General features: G+C 41.3%; 2 protein-coding genes across 5 annotated transcripts in view; one reads left to right on the forward strand and one right to left on the reverse strand.

Moving 5' to 3' along the window:
- Positions 1-16,213, forward strand: part of LIN9 (lin-9 DREAM MuvB core complex component) — a 39,141-nt gene extending 22,928 nt beyond the window's left edge. For 2 of the 4 annotated variants that reach the window (XM_082755622.1, XM_082755623.1), the window contains 9 exons: positions 1,984-2,141; positions 3,309-3,442; positions 4,437-4,556; positions 4,731-4,832; positions 9,549-9,629; positions 12,910-13,035; positions 13,313-13,495; positions 13,593-13,690; positions 14,833-16,213. In XM_082755622.1, the coding sequence (XP_082611748.1) occupies positions 1,984-2,141; positions 3,309-3,442; positions 4,437-4,556; positions 4,731-4,832; positions 9,549-9,629; positions 12,910-13,035; positions 13,313-13,495; positions 13,593-13,690; positions 14,833-14,938 (1,108 nt within the window). In that variant the 3' untranslated portion in view covers positions 14,939-16,213. Of the gene's footprint in view, positions 1-1,983; positions 2,142-3,308; positions 3,443-4,436; positions 4,557-4,730; positions 4,833-5,333; positions 7,121-9,548; positions 9,630-12,909; positions 13,036-13,312; positions 13,496-13,592; positions 13,691-14,832 lie in introns of those variants that run through there. The other 2 variants (XM_082755624.1, XR_014317079.1) reach the window with 2 other exon arrangements.
- Positions 16,214-17,327: 1,114 nt separating this feature from the next.
- MIXL1 (Mix paired-like homeobox) lies at positions 17,328-18,110 on the reverse strand (the record flags this gene model as incomplete). Its single annotated transcript, XM_082758166.1, has 2 exons — positions 17,328-17,739; positions 17,823-18,110. 2 exons carry the CDS (start codon positions 18,108-18,110, stop codon positions 17,437-17,439), a joined length of 591 nt encoding a protein of 196 aa, XP_082614292.1. The 3' UTR covers positions 17,328-17,436.
- Between the last annotated feature and the right edge of the window lie 6,376 nt (positions 18,111-24,486).

Here is a 24,486-nt window from a genome sequence, read left to right on the forward strand (position 1 = left end):
CAGTGTTGTTGATTACGTCTATTCTTTTTTTCCTCCCTTATTTTTCTCTTGCTGTGATTAGTCACTTTGTTCTCCTCAACGGAATTGAAATACCCTGACCTGCATTTTGCTACTTAACATCTAGAGCACGTGACAAGCCCTATCTCACACTTGTTCCTCTCCAGTAGTAAATACAGGGAAAATAATGTCTTTAAATAGGAATATTCAAATAAGCTTTGCATAAATCCCCCAACCACCATATATCTCTACTATATCCCTTTCCAGATATGTTGAATTTCTAATGAGGATCACTAGGCAATACACAACTCCAGGGTAAATTCATTCTGCTCTTCAGTGGTACAACAGTGAATGGACACCCCCAAAATTGCTCAATCCACTATACGTTTATAGACTATACAACAAATTGGAATTTGAAAATCTTGAAAAAGAACCTTTGTTGCAGTGCATTACTGCCCAGGTCTAGTAGAAGTACAGCATAGCTTCAGTTCATTTCTGTCCATGCTTTTTTGTATGTCTTCCCTGGAGCTTAGATCTCATTGTGTTTAATGTTGTACATACTGATCAAAACAGATGGTTCGTGCCCCCTAAGAACTTTGAAACCATGAATAAGGTAAAAGGCAAATGATGTATGCACGTAGACAGCAAGTGTGAAACTGCTGCTTGGTGTGAAAGGAAATGGTCTCAGCACATTGGCAGCTTAAGAGAAACCATCTTACACGTACTGCAAGAAAGAGAAATTTTGGAGAATAGCAAAATGGCTTTGTGAAATGCTTTGAGTGAAGGGTATAGAGAAAGCATGTTTAGTTCAGCATATAGTAAGAGTAATAAGCAGACTTGCAAATAGGAGCTGACTGCTCAGTGCTACACCATAGATAAATAACTAAGCAAGATCTTGAAAGGTTTTAAAATGGAAAATAGTTGACAGTATAGTAATAGGAACCAGTGGAGGAGTTATCAGCATCTTCTAAAACAGCCTTGTAAAGCAGCACTTCTTATTGATCAGTAATCAGTATATACCTACACAAGTTCTACAGAGAACGTTTAAATTGCACTTGACTGGAGTAAAGCAATTAAGAAAGATGTAGTAAATTATTTCCTCAATAACTACTTCTGCAGTTAAGCAGACCTACAGTAGCAACCTGTATTCCTTTTTCAAAGGGCTTCTGTTGTTGACACAAGAATTATATTCCTTTTTAATAACGAGCAGTAGATAGGATCAAATCCTAATGTCTATGCTTTTAGTATTCTCTTCACGCATCAGTAGATTACAATGAAAATGGATAGAAACAAGTAAGGGCTTTGGGACCAAAACAAAGTGAAGTATGAACTGTTAGAGGTTATTGGATTTTTACACAGTTGCTCAATTCCGAACAAATTTATATTGTTATTGTGATCAATGTCAGAGCAATTCACCTGCATAATAGAGATTTTGGTGTCTGAGTTGTACTCTGAATGTATGCAAGTAGGAGACATGGAAGTGATGTTTTACATTGAGCCTGACGCTCTTTCTTACAAAGTCAGTTTAAGTCAGTTTAACCGATCTAACTGATCCAATGGGTTCTATTCTCTATTGGCCAGAAGTGGCAGGCAGAGACCTCACAGTAAGTTCTGAGTACCAACACTGAACTGGTATTCAGAGTAGGCTGGATGTGAGACTTGCTTTAGAGACCTGCTTTACCTTTGTTGTGACAAATTTCCTTCTGAAATAGTAGTGCAAACAGCATTTCTGAGTGTTGTTGCGTTGTGGTTTTTGCTTTTGTTGTTTTTTTTTTGCTTTGTTTTTAAGTAAACTGTTATTCTAGGATAATTTTGGGGACTCAAGCTGTCTAAATCTGTTCACTGAAATTGTTCTCTCTTGAGCACCTCAAGCTTTTTCATTTTCTCTCACTGAGTTGTAAACTGTGCTTATTTATTTGTTATGTCTTTGTGTATGTACGTTTTCAGTGTTGAATTTAAGTATAGTTTTACCTAATTGTATTGTAGATGTTCCTCTGCCTTCTTTGAAGAAGAGAGATCAGCGTTAAAACAGAAGCGGCAGAAAATAAGGCTTTTGCAGCAGCGTAAAGTTGCAGATATTTCACAGTTCAAAGATCTTCCAGAAGAAATTCCATTACCACTTGTAATAGGAACAAAAGTTACAGGTAACTTCCTAAAAACAAACAAATAAAAATTAAGATTCTGCAAATTTTAGTTAATCATAGAATACCTAGTGTGTATAGGTAAAAATAAATTTAAAAGAATTACACAAAATTGTGTGTTTTTATTGCTAGCTCATTGAGAAAGTGCTTGTGAGGATTACCTAGTATTTGTAACACAGTGACAGGGTTTTGAGATATGAATTTATTATGATTTATTATTTCTGGTGTTCATAATCCAGATTTTTTTTTTTTAAGTCTAGTATATCTAAAAAATCCTGGAGAGAGAGAGATGCTTCAATGCAAAGAGCTGAGTACTGTCTAGAAGTTTAAAATCTGACCTAATATAAAACTTAAGCTTTGTTTTCCATAAACATAAAAATACCTGTTTCAAAGCAGTTATACAATTAATTTCCCAGTGTAGTTAGACTTGTATGCTAAACGTGACATTGTCTTACACAAAAAAATTGCACATAACTGAGGAAGGAGTACTGTTAAAAAAATTCGTTTGGAAAATATGCTCAGCTTTGTTAAATCTTATAAAAATCTTATAAAATCTTGAATTCCTCCATCCTATCTGTTTGTGGTGCAGGGTTCTTTTCACTTGAGCATGGTTTCTCCCACTCAGGCCATTTCTGTTCATTCCCTTCTGACTTCTTCAGCATCACTGTCCTTAATTCTTGCTGATGAGCAGGCATACTGTAACTCCTTACTCTCCTAGAGATGAATCCTTGAGCTGTGTTCATCATTGTCTTTCTCTAAATATGCAGTTATCAGTGGAAGACATCAAATAGAAATGGTATACAAAGTAACTCAGAAATTGATTTTTGCCTGCAGAATCTGACTGTCAGAAGGTTCAGGTTTTAAATACTGTTCTACATAGCTGTAAATGTAGTGCTAAGGAGTAGATTTGAGAAATATTCGAATTGTAAGACTAAATTTGACAAAAATTAGGTAGTATTTCTAGTGCATACAATTCTTTTTCAGGGCTTATGATATTTTTCATTTTAATCTAGTCTGTTTCGCTTTTTGTTTCTAATATAAATGTATATGTATTGGACAATGCCAGGGTTACTTGCAAAAGATACATTGTCTATTTTTTGCATCACGATATTATAATATTTGTGTGTTGTGGTGTTTTTGTTTTTTATTTATTTATATGTATCTTTTTAGCACGGTTGCGAGGTGTCCATGACGGACTGTTCACAGGACAAATAGACGCCGTGGACACTCTTAACGCTACATACAGAGTTACTTTCGACAGGGCAGGTCTCGGAACACAGACAGTCCCAGATTATGAAGTTCTTGTAAGTATTAACAACACATTCTTAAAATAGTTCTAATGAAAGAAAGCAGCCTACAATTCTATCCTTTAATCCAAAAGAATAAAATTAAAAATATTACATCCAGGTTGTATTGTCATAAAATAGAAACTAGCGTACCAGATGCATGGGAATTTCCAGGAGAATGAGCTCATACTTCTCATGGTTTTATAGAACAGGATAACCTTCTATAATACAAACATAACTGTTCAGACTGGAATAACTTACTAGAGCTAGTGTTACAGCATGATTTGAGTATGAAGAAGTATAACGAGTAGTGTAAGATCCCAAAGAAAATTCTGCTGTGGGATCCAGGCAGGATTTGTAGAAAATGTTTGTGGAAACTTGACCCTTTGTAATTTGACAAAATGAGTTAAGGCTTGTGGTAGTTGGAAGCAAGTATTATGAGTTGATTGAGTCTAATTTTCAAGCTTCTATGGTAATGAAACTAACGGTGAGGACACTGTTTTGGTCAAACAAATTGTAGTTACTTCCTAGCTCTCGTGCTTTTGTACCAATTTATGAGCTTCATGGATTGTTCCTGCTGAATGTTCTGACCTAGACTGCAAAATTTTTAGATGGCACCATATTCTTTAGAATCTTGTGTAGCATTCAATCTACTAAGGGACAGCTAACTTGTCTGAGATCTAGTCTTTGTTATGATGAGAGTTTGGAGCCTTTGGTGAACTTGTGTTCAGTCATGCTTTGTCTGCAACTTGCCGATAGGATTTTTGGAAATACTCTTGCAAGGGTTGGTTTGTTTTTGATGTGATGCTAACTCTAGCAGTGCAATATGGTTTTGAAGCTCTTGCTAGCCCAAATGCAAAATGTTACTCTTTCAATCTTTCAGTGTTTCTTGGGTTTGGAGTATGGATGTGCATAGTTAGTCCAGATTCCAGAAATAAAATATGTATACCATAAGGTATGTTTTTAATTAGCCTAGCACCTGAAGTATGTCTTTCCTTTTCCTGTCATACAGAGTAATGAGCCCCATGAAACAATGCCAATCGCTGCCTTTGGACAGAAACAACGGCCGTCTAGGTTCTTTATGACCCCTCCCCGATTGCATTATACACCTTCACTCCAGTCTCCAATTACAGTAAGCTACTTATTTCATGTAATTTATAATATTAACTGGTAAAATACTTTCTGATACGTGGTACAGCTGTTACCTTGTACAGTTTTTAATTTTCTGGTGTTGTTCATTAAGATAATTTAATTTAATAGCTTATTTTTAGAGAGATTTACTGAAATCTTCTTTTTTTTTTAATAGGATAGTGATCCTTTATTAGGACAGTCTTCATGGAAAAACAAAATTTCTGGCACAGATAGTGAAACACTAGGTGGCTTTCCAGTAGAATTCCTCATTCAAGTGGTAAGTGTTAACTGCAGCTCTTACTTCTGTCATGTATTGTCCTTTTTGTGTTTATTCTAATTCTTCTGCAGTTAAATGATCTTCTGTTGGTTTATGAGGTGGTGATATTGTGATACCAAAATGAAATTTTAAGAAGATATTATTAATGCTTCTTCTGAGTTTCTTCCTTTTTTTTTTAATTGTTCTCACTTGTTCATAAGCTTTGAAATGTGCTACTTGTAATTTAGACCCCAGGATGGCTTTTTGACTCTGAAAGTGTATTCTTAGCTCTACCAGTTGGTCTGAAAAAATTATATTATTTCTACCTGCAAACTTTGTACTATGCTAAAGACTTTTTTCATTTAAAATATTCTTGCATTGTGCAAAGAACATTTGCCCCTGTTGCTTTATCATATATTGTATAATATTGTATCCAGTGTTAGGTAATGTGCCCTACCTGCCTTGGAGAAGAAAGGAACCACTTTATTCCCTGAATATGCTATAGTTCTTTTTTCTCCCCAGGAGAGCACCAAGACCTGCCAGGAACCAGCAGATCTCATGAGAGAGATTGGTGGTACTTGGGCAAGGCCAGGAACAATGGCAGCCACCCCCTACGTGTACAAAAGGGGGCCCTTAGGGAGCACTACAAACACGGTGTGGAGGGTCAGTTTGTGTGTGGTGGGTGTGCAGGGAGAGTGTATCATGAAGGAATGCAACCCACGGGCTGAGGAGGGGACTCGAAGTTCATGTAACCCAGCACCCAGGGACCTGGTCAAGAGTACTCGTTCTGCCCAAGTCTCAAGGCCAAATCTTAGAGCCAAGGTTGCTGTTCCACGTGGGGGGTCTGCACCATTTACCCCAGAGGTGGCCCGCGCCTCCACGCAGACAGTTGCTGAAGGGAGAAGCTGCAGTGAAGACCTCAGACTGCAGGAAGTGCCTCGACTCCTGCGGCCTGCAAAAGGTGTGAGCAGGTGGAGGACCTCCTAGCAGGTGGCTGAGCTGCAGGAGGCAGTGAGAAGGCTGCATAACATCTGGGAGGCTGAGGAAGGAGTTGGATGGCTGGTTCCAAGCACAGTCTCCAGTGAACCCACAGCCAAACAAAAAAATCCACCAGCACATGCACAAAGGAGGGGGGCCAGTAACACAAAAGAATGAAAAATTGCAATGACAAGGACCAGCAAGAGGAAGGGGTTTTCCCCAAACCTTGAGGTGCCGTTGCAGAACCACTTCATCACTGGAGGCTGAAGAGGAAAGACCGCATCAGGAGAGATGCGGGAGCAAACCGAGCTGTTGCTCAGCTCCAATAACAACCAGCACAACTAAGAAAAGGCAGTGGGTGATGGAAGTAGGCAAATCTCTTCTGAGAGGCACAGAGGCACCCATCTGCTGACCAGATACATTCTTTAGACAGGCGTGTTGCTTAATGGGGGCTTGTATTAGCAGTGTCACCAAGAGGCCACCAAGCGTTGTCCAGCCCACTGACTATTATCCACTGCTGTTGTTTCATGTGGGCACCAGTGATACAACCAGGAGAAGTATCAAGGACCAGAGCCCTGGTAACAGCATTAAGGGACTCTGAAGCACAGGTAGTTTTTTCCATCAGTCCTCCTGGTCAAAGGGAAGGGATTTGAAAGGACCAGTCAAATCTGGCGAATCAACAAATGGTTACAGGGCTGGTGCCACAGCCAGGGGTTCAGCTACTTAGACCGTGGGACTTGCCTTGAGGTCTGTAATCTTACTGGCATTCCAGAGATGTGGTGGGATGGCTCCTATGACAGGAGTGTTGGAATGACAGGATACAGGCTCCTGACGATATTTTTGCCTCAGTCTTCATCAGCAAGTGCTCTAGATACACTGCCCAAGTTGCAAAAGTCAAAGACATGGACTGGGAGAATGAAGAACCACCCGCTGTAGGAGAAGATCAGGTTTGAGACCATCTAAGAAACCTAAATGTGCCTCAGGTCTGTGGGACTGGATAAGATGCATCTGTGGGTCCTGAGGGAACTTGCAGATGAAGTTGCTATGCCCCTGTCCATCATACTTGTGAAATTGTGGCAGGGGAAACATAACCCCAATTTTTAAAAGGGGAAAAAAGGAAGACCAAGGGAACTATGAGCCAGTCAGTCTCACCTGGAGCCGGTTCTTCTGGAAACTATGCTACGGCATACAGAAAATAAGGAGGTGATTGGTGATAGACCACATGGCTTCACTAAGGGCAAAAAATGCCAGAACAAATCTGGTGGTCTTCTACAACGGGGTTACAGCACTGATGCATACGGAAAGAGCAACTGACATCATCTACCTGGCTTGTATGTATTGTGACTGAGAATAAAGTCATCAAGAAACAAGTAATAGATGTAACCATTTTTTTAAAAAGTCTTTTATCCTTACATGCAATATATATCCTTTGATATTTGGCTATACTGCATGTTCTTTTTAGCAAAGTCTGAACTTCTAGTCAATACTAAAAGTTAGAGGATGTTTTTTCCAAGTGTCCAGCTGCAGTTTTAGGTTTTTGTTCTTTTGTTTTGTTTTTGTTTGTTTGTTTGTGTTTTGCTTATTGTTTATTTGTTGATGTTTGTTTGTGTTGTTTGGGAAAAGCTTAAATTAATATTGGGAAGAAAGCAAGCGAAGACAAAAAGAGATCGTTTGCAATGCTGCTGCATGTCCAGTAGAGGGAATACAACACAATCAAAAAAGCTGATTAGTCTTTCAGATTACTATGGAGAAAATAAGTATCTTTTCATCTTAAAAGCCAGCAAGAAAAAACTAAGAGTGGATGCTGGAATTTTGTCTTTCTGCTTGTGAAAACTTTGGAAATATTCCATATGAAGTTATTGCAGACATTGAAATGCTTGTTGTCTTCATATTTCATTTTGTAGTCAAAAGAATATACAAGTACAAATGTAAGCATACTGTTTGGGTTGTTCCTTCATGTCTTTTAACGTGTGTACTAAAACTGCTCTTTGAATTTAATGAGGACTATATAACAGTAAACAGGATGAGTTATACTGAAAATGGAACTGCTGGGCTAGAAGAAAATTCAGACTGACCTGAATTAACGTATACTGGCAAATGAAAATGCAATTCTGTTTAATAAAAATATACCAATGGGAGAAAGTTAGTAGACATAAAATGGTGGAAGGTCAGTATCTTGTAGAAATAATTTAATTATCTTGACCACTGGAATATTTTCTGGGAGTGGGATGAAATATAACATAAAATGCAGGGTGGATAACATAAAATGCAACTGGAGAACTAGGGCCTATATCCTTGAATATATCTGGGCATCAAAATAGAAGTGCAGCACCACATAATTGTCCCAAAACAATTTAAAAACTCTTTTCCTGCATTTTCTGTATGTATTGTTCATCATTTTCAGTTTCCTGCAAGGACAGAAGTGAATGTCTGGAATTGGAAGAGTTATCTACGCAGTATTGTTCTGTGTGTCTGGCCATAGCTTGTCATCAGTTCATAAGATGCATCTGGCAAAGTATTTGTGGCAGAGAGTATTGATGCTGGTAAAAATGTCATTTAGAATAGTGGTATAGATGTCCTGGTGCTCACATTTAAGGAAGGATGACAGTGAATAGAAAAAAAAAGATACAGAGAGAGCCTCAACAGTTCAAGAGAACAGGGGTTTTTTATGGGAGAGTAGACTTGAAAGGCTTGGGTTGTGAAAGTCTAGTGAGAGAGTGGTGGAGAAGGGTTGCTTTTACTGTCTGTGAAAACGGGACTAAACACAGAGGACAGGCTGTATTTAAGCTGAATAACAGCTTGGTCAGAACAAATTGCTATGAAGCTAATAAGAATGCATTTAACATGGAAATTTCAAGAAGATTCATAATTAGCTGAAAGAGGTCCTGGAAGAGCTTTTCGTTAGGATTTGTGAGGGCAATAAACCTGGCTGCCTGAAGACTGAACTTCAAAATCAATGATGGGAATTATATATAAGGAGATGTATGTTGAACTAGAAGTTCCTGTTTCTCCCAGTCTCATGTTCCACTTTTAGGATGCAGTTAAACCCTTTGAAATTTTTAAACGGAGACAAGATGTCAAGTTTTATATCAATAATAAAGCTGCTGTTGGTTGTAGTGGAGCTATAATTTCTTTCCATGTGCCTGAGAGAATATGAATGGTTTTATAAGTGATATGTGTGTTGAGAGCAGTCTCAGTGATTTCCTCTTCAGCTTGCTAGGTTCTCAGGGCAGAAGAAACAGGGGTATTCCCTCTGTAAAAGAAGCAGGTAAATGGAAAGACCAGAGTTGTTCTCCATAAAATAGATCCAGTCTCTATAACAGGAGATTGGCAAGGTTTTACTGCAAGATCGTACATAAAGGGCTGGTGCTTAGTCCAGGGCACAGCTGAGAACAGAATTACAACTCAGCAAAAGCTTGGTAGGACACAGGTCGTTAGCTGTAGTACGTGATGGTATCACCATGAAGAGTCTTGATTCTTCAGCCTCTAACAGTATATATTGTTTTCCTATAGGGAATTCCAGCTGATAAATTTTAGCTTTCTTCTGTCTAGGACACTTGAAAAGGTTTAAAAATTCTCTGAAAAAAAAACATTGTTTATTTTCAATTATTTTTTACTTCTGCATCTTCACTTGAAGAACAACTGAGAAATGTATTTTAAAATTATGAAAGAAACATACATTTTATTGTCTTGAATCTGTATGCTGTTTCAAAACTGCATAAGGACCTATTTGTTCTAAAAATAGCTCCTTTGTTTTAGACCAGGTTATCGAAAATCCTTATGATCAAGAAGGAACACATCAAACAATTAAGAGAGATGAATACGGAAGCAGAAAAGCTGGTGAGAATTTTCTCTTTTCAGTTCTTAAGTTAGGATATACTTTAACAGCTAATACAAATAGATAAGAATTAAAACAGAGTCTATATAAAATCCATATATTTTATTGCTTTCTATAATGTGGTGGGATTCTTATTTTTTAAGACAAGTCAGAGGTCAGTTGTTTCAAATAGGATTCCACTTTGAAAGCATTATGCTTTGGAAACAGATTAATGTGAACATCAGGATAGTGTTTGCTTCCTTTATGTGTCAATTGATGTATGTTATGTACTTTGAGGGTTTGGGGGGTCAGTTTATAGAGTAAGGCATTTATCTTAATTTTATTTTGTGGAGGTTGGTATTTGTTTAGCTTTCTGGACAATAACTCAGTTTAAAGGTTTTCTGTATACATCACTGAGTGCCCTTAACCTAGATTTCATATTCCAATACTAGACCAGCTACAGTGTAATTACCATCAGCAGAACAGTTTTTCTTGCTAGGTTTTATCTAATCATCAGTCAGTAAATCCAAAATGATAAGAACGTTTCTTCTATAACCCATGTCTATCCATCAACTTGAATGTGGAAAGGTGTCAGTCTCAACCGTCTGCCAGCGTCCATTCTGCCAGTATCTCTACAATGCACAAAAAGAATGCTAAAGCTTGTGGAGAGGAAAATGAATCCTTTTTATTTCTTTAAACCAAAAAATGCTGATTTTCTTAATTTAAAATATTTGAATGTTGAAGACTTCATCATAGTAAGATTTCCCTCTTTGTCCTTTCAGTGATCATTTGCACGTTCTGTTATTCTGTTTCCTACTGTCCCAAGGCTGATCTTCAAAACCTTGTTAGTATTTCAGTTATTACATTATCATTTTGTCTTTTAATTATGTTTAATAATAATAATTTAATTTTAAATGCAAAAAGAAGCAAGATTAAAACGTGCTATTGCAGCATGTAACTCTGATACTGAAAAATTACCACCCCTTTTTTAACCAGAAAGATTTCTGTTCCTACTGAGATATCAGTACTTTTGCAGAGGTAAAGAAATCCATAGAAAGGGCTGAACTTTCAAAGCCTTCCTCTGACAAGAACCCAGATATTAACATGCCACTCAGCTACTATGTTATAAATTTAACTTTATTGTGGAATAAGAATACCAAGGAAAATGGCAAAATGGAGAGAGCATTCTAAGAAGCAATAAGGAAGACGATGATTCAGGAATAAACATTAAATTTTAACTCAGTTATAGCCTAGATAAGGACTTTGAGATACCTTTCTTATGCTGTTTGCTTTGTAAATAAGCAATCATAACACTTTTTTTGTCACAATTTGAAGCTGTCCTGATAAAAATAGAGGACATGATACCTTTCTAATGGGTCATGTTCTTAGCCTGCCTGTCTATAATACTTTGTCCTCTTGGTAATCCCATCTACGTTTGTTCTGCTTACCATACTCTATCTCTCCCTTAAAAAGCATTTTCTTTGAACGTTCCTCTTTCCAGCACCAGTCCACTTGAACATCAGTATCATGTCTGAACGTGAATAAAATGGAATCCTTTGAGTTCATTCAGTTCAGTTGTCAGACTTTGCTAATCTTTCATAAAATTCATAAAATTGTTAGAATAACACTGTTGTTTGGAGACACTTTTTTTTTTAGTGATTGATCCAACATAGAAGTAAAGAGAACTGACCAAAATCAGAAGTGGTACTGAATGAAGTCCATTATTATCTGGCAATAACAATAAATTCAAATTTACATGAGGCAGGGAAAGGACAGCTTACTATCAGTTAATCATTTTGACATCACTATACTAACCTTGGTTGCAGGCTATAAACAAGTTACGTACACAACAGTAATTACTTTTCTGATAGCCACTTGGAGAAATGAATGCAAGTAAAAAGGATGGCTGGTTCATTTTTTCACTTGACCTGCAATGAAGATGAGGTAAAGGTGATGCTGGTTGACCAAGAGAAGCGGGTAGATGCTCCATGACAGAGATGTTATGTTTCCATCTACTGAAAGCCATTCATCTTTTATCTGTGAGGTCAGCTGTTTGTCAGTGTTTCCATATCTTAGATTGGTCTTGGATCGTAAATAATGCTGGTGCTGAGAAATATCTTTCGTCTTCACTAATACAGAATGCCCTCACCCATTGCTTTCTGATATGGAGTTCACAATTTCCTGTGGCTTTCATGGCTAGCCTGTATTAGGCCAGTATGCTCTAGAGGGGGCTGGTCACTGAAGGTCTGGAAGTTACAATTATTTACTTATATTCCGGAGCCAGAGGAAGCATATCAAATTTATGCAGGTTTCCTGGTTGCTGAGTGAAACCTGAAGTCATGATGTTAGTTTAAAGCACTGTTACATTGGTATTCAGACTAGTCAATCCCTGGGCATCATTTCAGAGGCCAAGTTTAAAGGGGAACTTAATCTAGGACTGGTAACTAAAAGCTTGATTTGGAGTTTCTGACCTGGAGCCTCCTGATGAAGGCTGTTGACATTGAAATTTACTTCATCTCTTGTAAAATCTATGCCTATAGGATTGTATGAGGTGTCTGTATCTCAGACTTGTGGCAGAGGAACAGTGAAAATGTATCGAATTTATCACCGAAGAGGCCATTTGTAGGGGAAACTTACAATATGTTGTATATTTTGTTTCAATTTCATAAATATTACCCAAACAACATCAAGATATGCTGTGAAAGCAATGTAAGAAAAATAGTACTGTATTCTGGTTTTGTTTGCTTGTTTTATGAAATTGATCTTATCCAAAATATTTGTTACCAAATGTAAGCTATAGTAACTTCTATTTCTTGGCAGAACTGTTAGTTGTAACAGAAGGTATGTAGCACTAGAATTATTCTCAGATGACCACTAACTTACTAGCCAAGCGTACCTCCCACCTGTAATACAGGTGGCTGTGGCCATGTTGTCCTGTACTGTCCTCTTACTGACAGGATCATGCAGGTTCATGCAGTTCTTTCAGTAGGAAGAAGTCATTCCCAGCTACTGGTGAAATAACTAGGTCAGGTCACAGTTATCATCTGTAGAATTTAGCACCACAGATTATCACAGCACTTACTGCAGAGAATAAAAGCATGCTAGTTACTACACAGTTGTCACTTGGAGTTGCAAATCGCATTACTAGGTTTTAAGATTTTGCATGTTATCACCTTTCCGTTGGACACTAGGATTTCAAATATCTCAGTATTATTTTTAAATTGAAAATTTCTTTTGATGAGTTCAAAAGGTATGTATGTAAAGTATTGCATTAATTTTAATATGCTTTTGTCTTTTCCACAGAAATCCTATTCTATGCCAATAGGTATTGAGTTTCAGAGGAGATATGCAACTATTGTTCTAGATCTAGAACAACTAAACAAAGACTTAAATAAAGTGTTGCATAAAGTTCAACAGTATTGTTATGAGGTAAGATTTTGCTTGAATCTGTATGAATTTGTTATTTCTGCTTAAACGAAGTTTTAAAAATATATATTTCCTGGGAATAGGGCATGGGTGGGGCTCACCTGGAAATGAAACTAGTAGCAGCTCTATCAGTTTCATTCTGTCTCTTTTGTCTGTTTCTCTTATCAGAATGCAGGGTATATACCTGTGGACTCTCTTTGAAATGACTTGTCACTTCACTCATGCACCAAATGCAAAAGGAGATCTTTAGTCTTCATTTCTCTTTATTTTATCTGTACAGCTTGCTCCAGACCAAGGCCTCCAACCTGCAGACCAACCAACAGATCTGAGGCGGAGATGTGAAGAGGAGGCTCAGGAGATTGTTAGGCAAGCAAATTCCTCAACAACAGGACAGCTTTGTGTTCAAAGCGAAAATTTAACTGATCTTATCTCTAGACTTACAGCAATATTGCTACAGATTAAGGTAAAATGTTTGTAAAAATAGTGTTTCCAATTAGTATTAAAGCTCTGTCGGTTTCTTTGTGCTGAACTGTTAGAACTTTTTTTTTCTTCTCCTGCAGTGTCTAGCAGAAGGAGGTGACCTGAATTCCTTTGAATTTAAATCACTAACAGATTCATTAAATGACATTAAGAATTCAATAGATTCCTCAAATATCAGGTATTACTTTTTAAATACTTAATTCCTAATTACACATTTTGTACCAGCGAGCAATTGTTGCTGTATTTTAGAGGTGAATGTTCATTATGGATAAGAGTTTTAATCTGGTAACGTACTTATAGGAATGGTCTTCTTAAAGGGAGTGTGAAATTAGCAGTTTTCAGTAAAGTAAACTGATCTTTAAAAAGTGTTAAATGGATACAACAACAACCAAAATAAAGAGCAAGAAAGTCATGACAACTAACAAGTTATTTTAGATCACTTTCAGTACAATTTCAGTATTTGTTTTGCAGTGTTACTCAGTCTCTCATCTGTACATATCAAAAGCTGGTATATGAGACAATTATAGCTTACGACCAGCTTCCATTAGCAGTATTTTAAATGAAGAAACAGAAGAACAGCTGTGTTTTGCCAGATCAAAGGCCCATCTAATCTAGTATCCATTTTTCAACAGTTGTCAGAAGCAGGTGACAGAGGAAACATTATAAAGATAGCAAGAATGTGGCGATACTTTTCCTGAGTATTCTGCAGTCTCCAAGAATTTGTGGCCATGACTTTTTTCAATTATATGGTTGCTGAGTTACATAATTTTAAAAAATTACCTAAATGCCAAGTGTTTCCTTATACTTTCCATATTCATATTGCTCTGTAATAATGGGAGGCTACGTGTGCATGAATTTTTTTTTGCAGAGATAGTAAGACGGCCTTTTGATTTAAAATTTAAAATAAGTTTTATAGCACACTTTCATTTTGGTAAAAGCAAAAATAAAATCCAAATATTAGTGAAACGTCTCTGTAATCAACACTGCAAGTCAAAAGTTGGAACGGATCAACTGATAAACACTGCTAAGAAGGTGATGATCTTTTCAGTGTACTTAGCTTGGGTATTTTAGCATCTTTTCATTGTGTTTTTGTTTCATTAACTCCAACCATGTTACAGTCATTTCTAAAACACCCAAGTCAGTAAGTCTGACTTCCTACAGCTGTTTATGCAAGTGCTACTTTCATATGTCTCTATTAAGTTGCACGAGTATGTAGTACTCACTCATTCATCTGAATCTATGTTTGTAACTTGTAGAAATACTCAGATGTGACTTTTACTTCGAGGTTTAATCCTTTTTTTCTTCTTTTTTCCCCTGTAGTTGTTTTCAGAATAATGTGGAGATCCATGTTGCACATATTCAGAGTGGTCTGAGCCAGATGGGAAATTTACATGCCTTTGCAGCTAATAACACCAACAGAGACTGAAAATTTTCTAAGTGTACAGCAAGTAGTTCTGGAAAATCCTCTTCCTTTACATAGGCTTCACCAAATATCCTAACTGCCAGAAGATAAGGGAAAAGAAAACCTCTCAGAAAGGACCCTTTTAAATATAATATATCTGCTTCTTAAGAAAACCAGCATTACTGGCCAACGTTATGTTAGATTTTTCCATTTGTTATCCACATACAATAGTTTTGCTAACTGGTAATCTCTTAGTAATTGCATTTATTATAATAAACCTGAAAATGTATTTTCATATAATTTGAACTTAGTTTTAAAAGTTCAGATTAATTCTGCCCACCTCTTCTCGTTGGCTCTCCTGGTATGTTCGAAATGATGAAGAGGAAATGGCTCACATGGGTTAGGCAGATGGCAGGTCTTTGTTCCTTAAAGCTACACTCCTGTAGGTGTCCAAGAGTTGCCATTTCACCCTTCAGCTAGCACGGTGACAGCACAAGCTGAGTGTTCCTGATCTAAAGAAGCAGCAGTGGGATATGGACAGTGAAGGGAAGTTGCAAACTAGGGGATGTTGGGCAGATCTGTAGATCAGTCAGCGTCTTATTGGAACTTTTAATTTATCATAACTTATATAAGGAGTCTAATGAAGGAATATAAAAATGTAACTTTTCAGAAATAGTTGTTATGTTTTTTCCCTTTACATGGGGCAAAGAAAGTGTTTTAGTTGGTATTTTATATACACGACTGGTTAAACATACAGTTTTTCCAACTTTTTTGTTTGTTTTGCACAACTTTTGAATTAGATTACTGGTTATCCAACAATATCCAACATATATAAATATGAAGATTTTTATAGTGAAATATAACCAGTGAGGTAAACTGCAAAAATAAAAAGTGACAACCTGCCTATGAGTAAATTTTGGAATGTTAATCTTGTAAAAAGTATGTATTGGTTTGTTTAAATAGTCTTGTAAAGCTTCTGTGTAATGAATCGTTTCCAGATATGAATTTTCAAAGATAGGTGTAGAGATGTTTTTCATTCTTTTAGATGCCTCATTAAATGAGGTCTTTTATATGTTAATGTATAAAGAATATGTAAACAGGATTATTTTCAATTTTAAAATTTTGTATAGTTTAAAGATGCTTCTGTATTCTGTGTTGGTATTGTGCCACTGCAAAACTTTAGTGCAGAGTTTATATTTAGCTAAACTTGTTCTGTTAATTAAGAGAAATGCATAAATCTTTTATTCTCAGTGAAATTTGTAACTGAATAAATTGACCTATGAGAGTTGATATATTTCACAAAAATGCAAACGTTTGGCAGATGGTGTCAGGTCATTTTTCAACAGAAGTTAATTTCTGAAAATGAAATGTTATGGGCTGGAGAACAAGGTGGGTAGCTATTTTAAAAGATACACACAAAACTTATGAGGGGTATTCCCAAAAACTAAGCAGTAATTTTGCTTGAGTTAGCCATTTACCTCTTGTAATGTAACCGACCATTGTAGTAGTGCCCCCAATTCCCGTGTTTTGGGGTGTTACCATCTGTTTGGTAAAGACACACAGGCCCCCAGCCACCACACTTTTCATTTAAACAGAGAAAAAGTGTCAAGGCCTAATGCAAGGCACAAAGGCTTAGTCTGACAGTAACTAACACGATCTACAGCTAACTCAGGGAAAAAGAACCATCCTCTTGCTGTTGACTCCCACCCCCAGCCTTCTCATGTGGTGCTCATAAAACCTGCTGGTGTGCTGGGTCAGTCGTTAAACTAGAAAAAAACTACGATAGTATTTTGTGAACCCTGTAAAAGCACTTTAGCTTTGACTGTGAATAATGTGCTTTTACAGGGTACACAAAATACAATTGCAGTTTTTTTCTAGTTTCATGTTATCTTGGCTAAAGTGGCAGAGTTGAGGCTGACTGAGCCAGCAGACAGTTTGAGGTGTATTTTTTCATTAATTAGGTCATAAATTTATGCTTCCCCCTCAATGAAAATGTAATTGAAAAGTAAAGTGAATACTGACCACAGCGATGAGACATTTTTCATAAATTGCCCTTCAGTCCCATTAGGTCTCTTGTTCTGAGCTGCAGCCCTGGCGCTCCAGGACCTTGCCTGGGACGGGGATTTCCAGCACTGCTGAGGTAAGAAACCCCCTTCCTGCCAGAGGCATGAACACACTTCCCAGCTCACAAGCAGCACAGAGCAAAAATGCAAACTTTTATTATTTTTTTCCTCTCAAAAAGTAACGCCAGGCCAGCCCCCACCCCCCCAACCCCAGCGGGCTGGGTTAGCTTTTTGGCTGAGGAAGGTGAAGGAGAAATAGGAAAGGCGCTACCAGAAACTGTTCCATCCGCAGAAAGCTGCCGTCGGCGGGTGGAGCTGACCCCTCTCTCCCTTAAATAAATAGCTGAAGTCTGTCACTCCGGCATAAAGTGCAACAGTGGCGGGGCAGGGCACCTCTTCCATCAACACAACGGCGGCGTCTAAGTCCCAGCAAGCCGGGGGGGAGACCCGGGGAGGCGCTCAGACGGCTCGGAAGGCACCGAGGGCGTTTTCCTCCCACTCCGAGCCGGGCTCCGCGAAGCCTCCGCTGTCGGCCGCCTCCGTCAGGGGCGAGAAGCGCCCGCAGGGGCCGCGCGGGGCCGGGTAGGGGCCGGCGGGCGGCGGCGGCGGCCCCGGGAAGGCGGCGGGGGGCCAGCGGCAGCCGGGCGGCGGGGGCCGGGCAGCGCAGGGCCCCTGCGGGCAGCCCGGGGGCTGGGGGCTGCAGCCCGAGCGGGGCGGCCCCCGCTGGCGGCGGGACTTGGCCCGGCGGTTCTGGAACCAAACCTGCGGGGAGAGAGGGCGGCGGTGAGGGCTGGGGGGGTGCGGGGGGCGGCGTGGTGGTGCTGAGCGGCAGGGCGGCCCCTCACCTGGATGCGGGACTCGGGGATGTGCGTGGCGTCGGCCAGCTTCTCCCGCAGGTGGATGTCGGGGTACATGGTGTCCTGGAACACCGACTCCAGCGTCTCCAGCTGTGCCGCCGTGAAGCTCGTCCGCTTCCGACGCTGCGCCGCCGGCTCCGCCGCCCCCCGGGGCAGCGCCGCCACGGGGGTGGGGGCAGAGCCCGGCCCGGGGACCCCCGGCCCCCCGCCGCCCGCCGCCGCCTCACGGGGCCACCTCCCCGCCGGGAAGGGCTCCCCGAAGCGCAGCGTGGCCATGGCGCTGAGCCGGGCCGGGCACCGAGCCCCCGGGGCTTTATAGCCGGGCAGAGGGGCGGAGGGGCAGGGGGAGGCGGCCCCGGCCCCGCGGGAGGCAGGTGAGGGGAGCGGGCACCACGCTGCGCTGGGGTGAGGGCAATGGGGTGGTGGTGCTGTAGGGTTTGCGCCTGCAGACACGAGGGTGTGCTTGCCAGCTTGCCAGGAGCTGCCCGTGCTGGTTTCAGATGTGGATTCCCCCTCACATTTCGCCCAAAATGGCTGGGAGGGGGAGAAGGAGCGTGGGGTGGGAATGGGGTGATTGGGGTGGCTCTGGGGCTGCCAGCACCTGGGGTGGTGTTTGGCTGTATGGGGGCACAGCCGGGACAGGCTGCCCCAGAGCGGGGCGTTGTCGGTGTCAGACTGCCCGTTAAGGCTGCGGCTTTATCGATGTATATTGAGTATGTGCTCAGGAAAGAGCAAGTACCGGGAGCTGATGGAGCTATTCCCAACCCATATCGCTGGAAATGGGCTCGCTCTTTCATCTCTGACTGCTGGGGTACGCTGCAGGCCAGAAGCGGTCCCCTTGCACTTTGTGTACCAGAGGTGATCCAATAACTGTCCTGTAACATCAGCCACCACGCTTCCCGTGATGGGAAAAGACCGGGGACATTTCCCAGGCCTGAAAGCTTTCATGGATGCAGCATCTAGAGACCATCAAAAGGCGAAAAGCAAGCTTTGTCATAGTAGAGGAGAGATAACTTGTAGGTACTGTTTTATTTTTTCCGTAGATCCCGTACAATTAACCGTGGTTGCCTGCAGTTCCCAGGCAGGAGGTCTGTGTTTTGTAGCTCTGTAAAATAGGATGGGTACACCGGGGTCACTGTGACTGAACCAATAGGCAAAATGGGTTGGGGTCCTCAGCACAGGGTTACAAACATACAGACTCCAGGGTTTGTAGCTGATGCTCAGTCACTGAATTATCCATGTGCAGATTGTGTTTTTAGTGCACATTCACAGGCCTTAATGGCGAGGGGCTGACACAGCCGTGTGAAGGTGCTGTCTGCGTGGACTGCTTGCACACCTGCGGTGCTGATCACGGCCGTGCTCCCCGCCTGAATTTCCCTTCCTGTTTTGGCTGGCGCTTTGATGCATCTTGTTGATGAGTCAGTGCTGAACACAGGTGTGTGCTGGACAGGGGAGCAGAGTGGTTCGGAGGCAAGACCGAAGCCATTGCTCTGAGCTTTGCATGCAAATTTCCTCTGTAGGGCTCTGGTAGCTGCCCTTCTGCATTGCCCTGGTTTGCAAGGTTTGTAAGCCTGAGGAGAAGCAAGGAAGGGCTCGGTGCTCTAATTCTAAAGGAGCGTGCTGCTGGATGGAGAATAAAGTACAAGTCTTTGGCTGCTTCACAGGAAAGCAGGATGGCACAGAAGACGCCTCTTTTGTTTTCTCTTGCCGGCTTTCTCCCCTCCTAGTGCTCACCACAGCTCCCACAGAGTTTCATACCTCCAATGTGTGAGAAGTGATGCCTGCCAGGTATCGTGGTGTGCCTCCTGCTGTGTGGAAAAGCACTCTGTCTAGATTCGGCAGAGTTTCCTTTCCCCAACAGGTTTTACATCCAGATGTGTCCCTTTAGTCTGACATTTCCAGTGTCTCCTAAGTGCCATTATCTGCCTGGAGTTGTGCTAGGTAAGGCTTGGAAGTATTTAGGAAGGCATTCAGATGTTTTTCCCCTTCCATTTCTGCACTCTGACTTTATTTTTGTCCTGGCTAGGCACAAAGAAGAATCTTGCATCTCTCCTTGAGATGCGGAGCTATGGCACAAGCCCAGAAGTGTCTCACTTTTTTTTAAATTAACATGTCTAAAAGTGAGATAGCTAAGGGGAACATTGACATGGTTTCACTACCTTGTGTAGATAACAGATTACTGCCCACTTTGAAGGCTGATCACCACTGTGGATGACACAAGACAAATGTGCTCACGTCTGTGCTGGGAGTACCTTGCACTGAGGTAGCTGTGCTGAGGGGACTCCCACAGCACAAAACGCGCCTCTGCCTTAGTGGAAGCAGGGCTTCGTGCTGCGGCTGAAGGACACACCATCACCTCACTATTTCAGGTTACTCTACACAACTTCAGGCGTTCAGCAAGGATGAGGCAGGCTCTGAAACACGGGGATTTGGGAGAGGAAGGAGGTGAGTCCTGCGTTTGTTGGCCCGATGGCTTTGCAGCCTTTTCCATATCAATCTGCTGATATTCCCTCAGATTGCTGAGGGTAACAAAGTCATCATCTGAACATGCAAGTTGAGATTCTGCCGTACTGATTCGAGGAACTGTAGCTCAGGAAGCATCCCTGATATTGATATGATGTTTGCTGCGTGTGTGTGTGTGTGTGTATGTCTGTCTTCAGTATGAATTCTCGTGTCTAAAAACAACGTTGAACCTTTTAGCAGTGCAAATTTAGGGGTCTCTCATCGCCTTGAGTGTTCTCACTACACTCGCAGAGACTTGGTGTCTTGGACATCCTAATGTATATCTCATTTTTAATTGAAAATGGACAGCAATTGCAAAAGCTCATGTCATGGAGCCTAACAGTAAAAGCAGCAGTGGTCACACAAACCTGATTTACTTTCCTTAAAGGAAAAAACAAATTGCATTTTTGCTGTAAAAGCTTGAGTTTAAGCTATATTGAAGAAGCAATGGCTGCTTAACTAATATGTGTTCTTACAAAAAAAAAAAATATATATATATATATATATATATGAGGCCATAGATATTTTAATGGTTGCCTTATAATTTCTATCTTCTCTATCAGAGCTCTGATAGCAAAAGTCATTAATGCATGCCAGGCTTGGCTTTTCAAGTGTTTGTTTTTTTTTTTCTGCCTAAAAGGAAACCTTTAGAATTAACACTTCATTCCCCACCCCCAGCCCCCGATTGCCTCTAGTTACTGTGTAACTCCTCTGACAGAGCTCTTTACAATCTCTGAAAGTTTTTAGAGGTTTTTCAGTCCTTCCCAGTGTAGGTACAGTGGGATTCATGTTTTTAGACACATCCACACTTCTAAGTAGTATTCTAAGATCTCACTGTGATTGCATGTTTATAATTTAAAGTTGTTATTTAGCAGGGTTTGTGCTTCTGGTCCTCACAGCTGCAAAAATGAAGAGTTTGAGGAGGTGAGCTGCATATTGTCCTCTCTTTGGGACTGCTTGCAGATGTGTTGAAGCTTATTCTTGAGAAATCCCAGCTGCCTGCTCACCGTGGCTGTTCAGCACCTTGCCAGGGCCCCGGTGGGGTGCTGAGGAGGTCCTTGCTGTGGCCCCTTTGCTCCTCGCAGGACCCTGCACATCATCCTCTGCTCATAGGGGTGTCCCAGGGTGGTGTCAGATCCCGGTGACACCAGACCCCTGTACAGGATGCTGTTCGTGCAGGCCAGTAGTTATCCCTGGTTATTTCAGTTCACAAATAAAGGTCCAGTCTTGCATGCACAGATCTGCCGGGGTGTTAAAATAAATGTGATCTGATGAGCATTTGGGTCCTTTCTGAAAGGTGACTGGCTTGTTTGGCTAGGATTTGGTAACATCTCTATGTACACGATACGTTAGTCATTGGAAATTAAACTGCTGCCTTTCTTTGTCTTTAGCAGCAAGGAACTCCTCAGTGTCTCCCGACTCAAGCCTTGCGGTTAGGAGGGGGATGTGAGCTGATAAAGGAAGCCATTTCCTGGGAGGTGTGAGACGGGGCTTCAAGACCTCGCGGTGCCAGTCGTGTATTCCGTCCTGAAGAGTCGATAAGAGCTTCAGACACAGAGAAAAACTCGAAGAAAGCAGCAGTGGGGGAGGCGCAAGAGCATCTCAGATGCATATGAAAAGATCAAGGGGCTGCATTTGCGAAGTCCCAACAGGAACAGATTTGGGGTGAGATGTCCAAGTTCAGAGGGGATCCAGACACAGCAAAGGGGCCAAAGTAGAGTACGTCTGATGGCTGGCAGCTGGCTCCCTACCTTCAGAGGGGGGAAGATCAAGTATTGGGGAGGGGGAAGGAGATAAGAGCAAATGGCAGGGGTGGTGTCAGGAAGAGGGGAAGGAAAAGGTAATAATAGGGGGGATGCTACCCAGAGACAGGTAAGGCTGGTTGGAAGGGGCCGGATGTTTAGGGTTGAATTAAGACACTGTGAAACCTGAGCTTGCCTTTGAGCTTGGAGAGACCCTGAGAATGGCAGGTTGCGTGTATCTGGCAGTCACTTTGCTTCTGAAGTGAGCGGGCAGTCTCAAAAACTTCCGTGGCAGCAAACCTTAGGCTTAAGCAAATCTTTGTTGCCTTATTTTCTCTGCGCCCTCTCTGTTTTTGTAGTGTGATGCTGTGGAAGAGCTTAAAGCATTTATTTAACTGAGTTCATCCTGTTGCTTTGCTTATTTGCATGCTCTGAATGAGGTCTCTAGAAGAGTCATATCCTATCCTTGCAGATATTTTTCTTTAAAGAAGGATTTTACAACGCTTGTTGATGCAGGTGCTTGTATATATACAATTATTGGGTTACCTGAATTCCCAGTAATGTGCAATTAATTCACAGCATGGGCAAGGGAAGAAACTTTTACCTCTGCAGATAGATAAAAAGAAGAAAGGGAGGTGAGAAGGGAAGAGCTAAGGAAAAAGATAGAGCCCTATTTACTTCAGTTGTGTACAGTACCCATTTACCTATAGCCAGCCCGCTCTGGTGCAGCCAGAATATGTACACACAGCAGTGCTGGCAAGGGAAGGCAGGTGATAGTGTAGCCAAGGAGCCACAGCTTCTTTAATATCATTGAATATTAAACAGAAAAGTTCCAGTAGTCCCATGCCTACCGTTTTTAGACTGCTTGGTCTTAGCAAGCAGTGTTAAGCCTTTGTTTTCTGCCATTGCTTGGCTGACTCCTAAGCTCTCGTCACCCCCTGCGTGTGACACAGTCTTCCTCCTACCCCAGCTTAAATAAATGACAACCAGAATATTTCTGTTTCTGTATCGCAATATTTGGTGTCTGAGTGCCTCAACTGCTGAAATTAGTAGATTTTATAAGAATATCAATTTATCGTCCTTTTTTTTTTTTTTTTCAAAGCTAATGTCTTACGGTTATTGAGAAAAGAATCCAAATGTGAAGCAAATTGTGCTTGGATGCCTCAAAGCCAGAAGGCAACGGAAAGAGACAGAACTTCTCTGCTAAGGTCAGATGCCTGCAAGCAATGTGAACACAGAGCCGCTTTCTTCCTCTGCCCTGGCTGCCCTGGTGCTGTTAAACCCCACAAGTGTTCGTCTCTGGGTGCACTGCAGGTTTCTTCAGCTGGCTGCCCTGCACATCCCTTCTGTGGCTCAGGCGTGTGCTTGGTACATGCCGAGGTTGGTGCTCAGGCTGCGATCTTATCTTTCATTCTAAATGTTTCCCGTCTTCTTTTCTGGTTAGTTTTAGAGACAAGGGGCTATTGGTCTCGAGTATTTGGGCATTTGCTGCAAAGTCATTTCATTTTGCAGTGTTTTTTTTTTTTTTTTTTTCTGGGGTGTTGTATTTCAGATACTCAGCCCCCTGTACAGTCTGGAAGATTTTCAGCTTTAACGTTTAGGTGGAAGGGGGAAGTTCCACCTGAGCTGAGGATTTGCAGTTGATCATTAAGTCAGCAGTTCCTGGTGATTGGAGCTGGGGAGTACCGTGATTACTATGCCATTTAATGAAATGATTCTCTTCCATGCATGAGTTGACTCATATTCCTTTGCTATTTAAAATTGCACTGAAGAAGAGACAGAGAGAGAAAATGCCACGTTGCAAACTCAGTTGGCATTATTTCTGTGGGTTATCCTGATTTTTGTAAGCCCGTGGCATGATTTTCTCCCTGCCTGTCCTCTCTCCCTGCCCCAGCAACCCTGGATAAGCAGACTGACACCATCCTGCTCCTCTCTGCAAACACGGGCACGTCCCAGCTGCCTCCTCCCAGGCACTATCCCTGCCGTCCACCATGGCTGGTGCCCCCAGCTGCCTGCAGCTGCTCCCCCAGACCTTCCCAATGCTTCATATTCCCTCTCACCCATTTTACACCACAGCTCTTTTTCTTCCCCATTATTCAGACTCAGCTCCTTTGCTTTGCTTTCTGGCAGGGTTATTTTTCTATCTGACTTGGGCCCCATTTATCAAGTGCACACCCTTGTCACCTCTTTAGTCTAATCCTCTCCTTTGTTGTCAGAAGCTCTTCCTCTTTCCTTTTCATTGCTAGTTTTATCTCTTTCTCCATTGTCTTTTAGCCCTGTAGATTCCTTCCCCTCTCTTTTGCATTTGACCAAACTTGTCTTATCGGTATTACTTGGGAGATTTAAGACTTTTTTCCTTGACAGGTTTTCTTCCCCATCCCCTGGAAGTTTCTCCATGCCACGGGACA

This window comes from Aythya marila (genome assembly GCF_965140915.1).
Source record: "Aythya marila genome assembly, chromosome: 3".
Lineage (NCBI taxonomy): Eukaryota > Metazoa > Chordata > Aves > Anseriformes > Anatidae > Aythya > Aythya marila.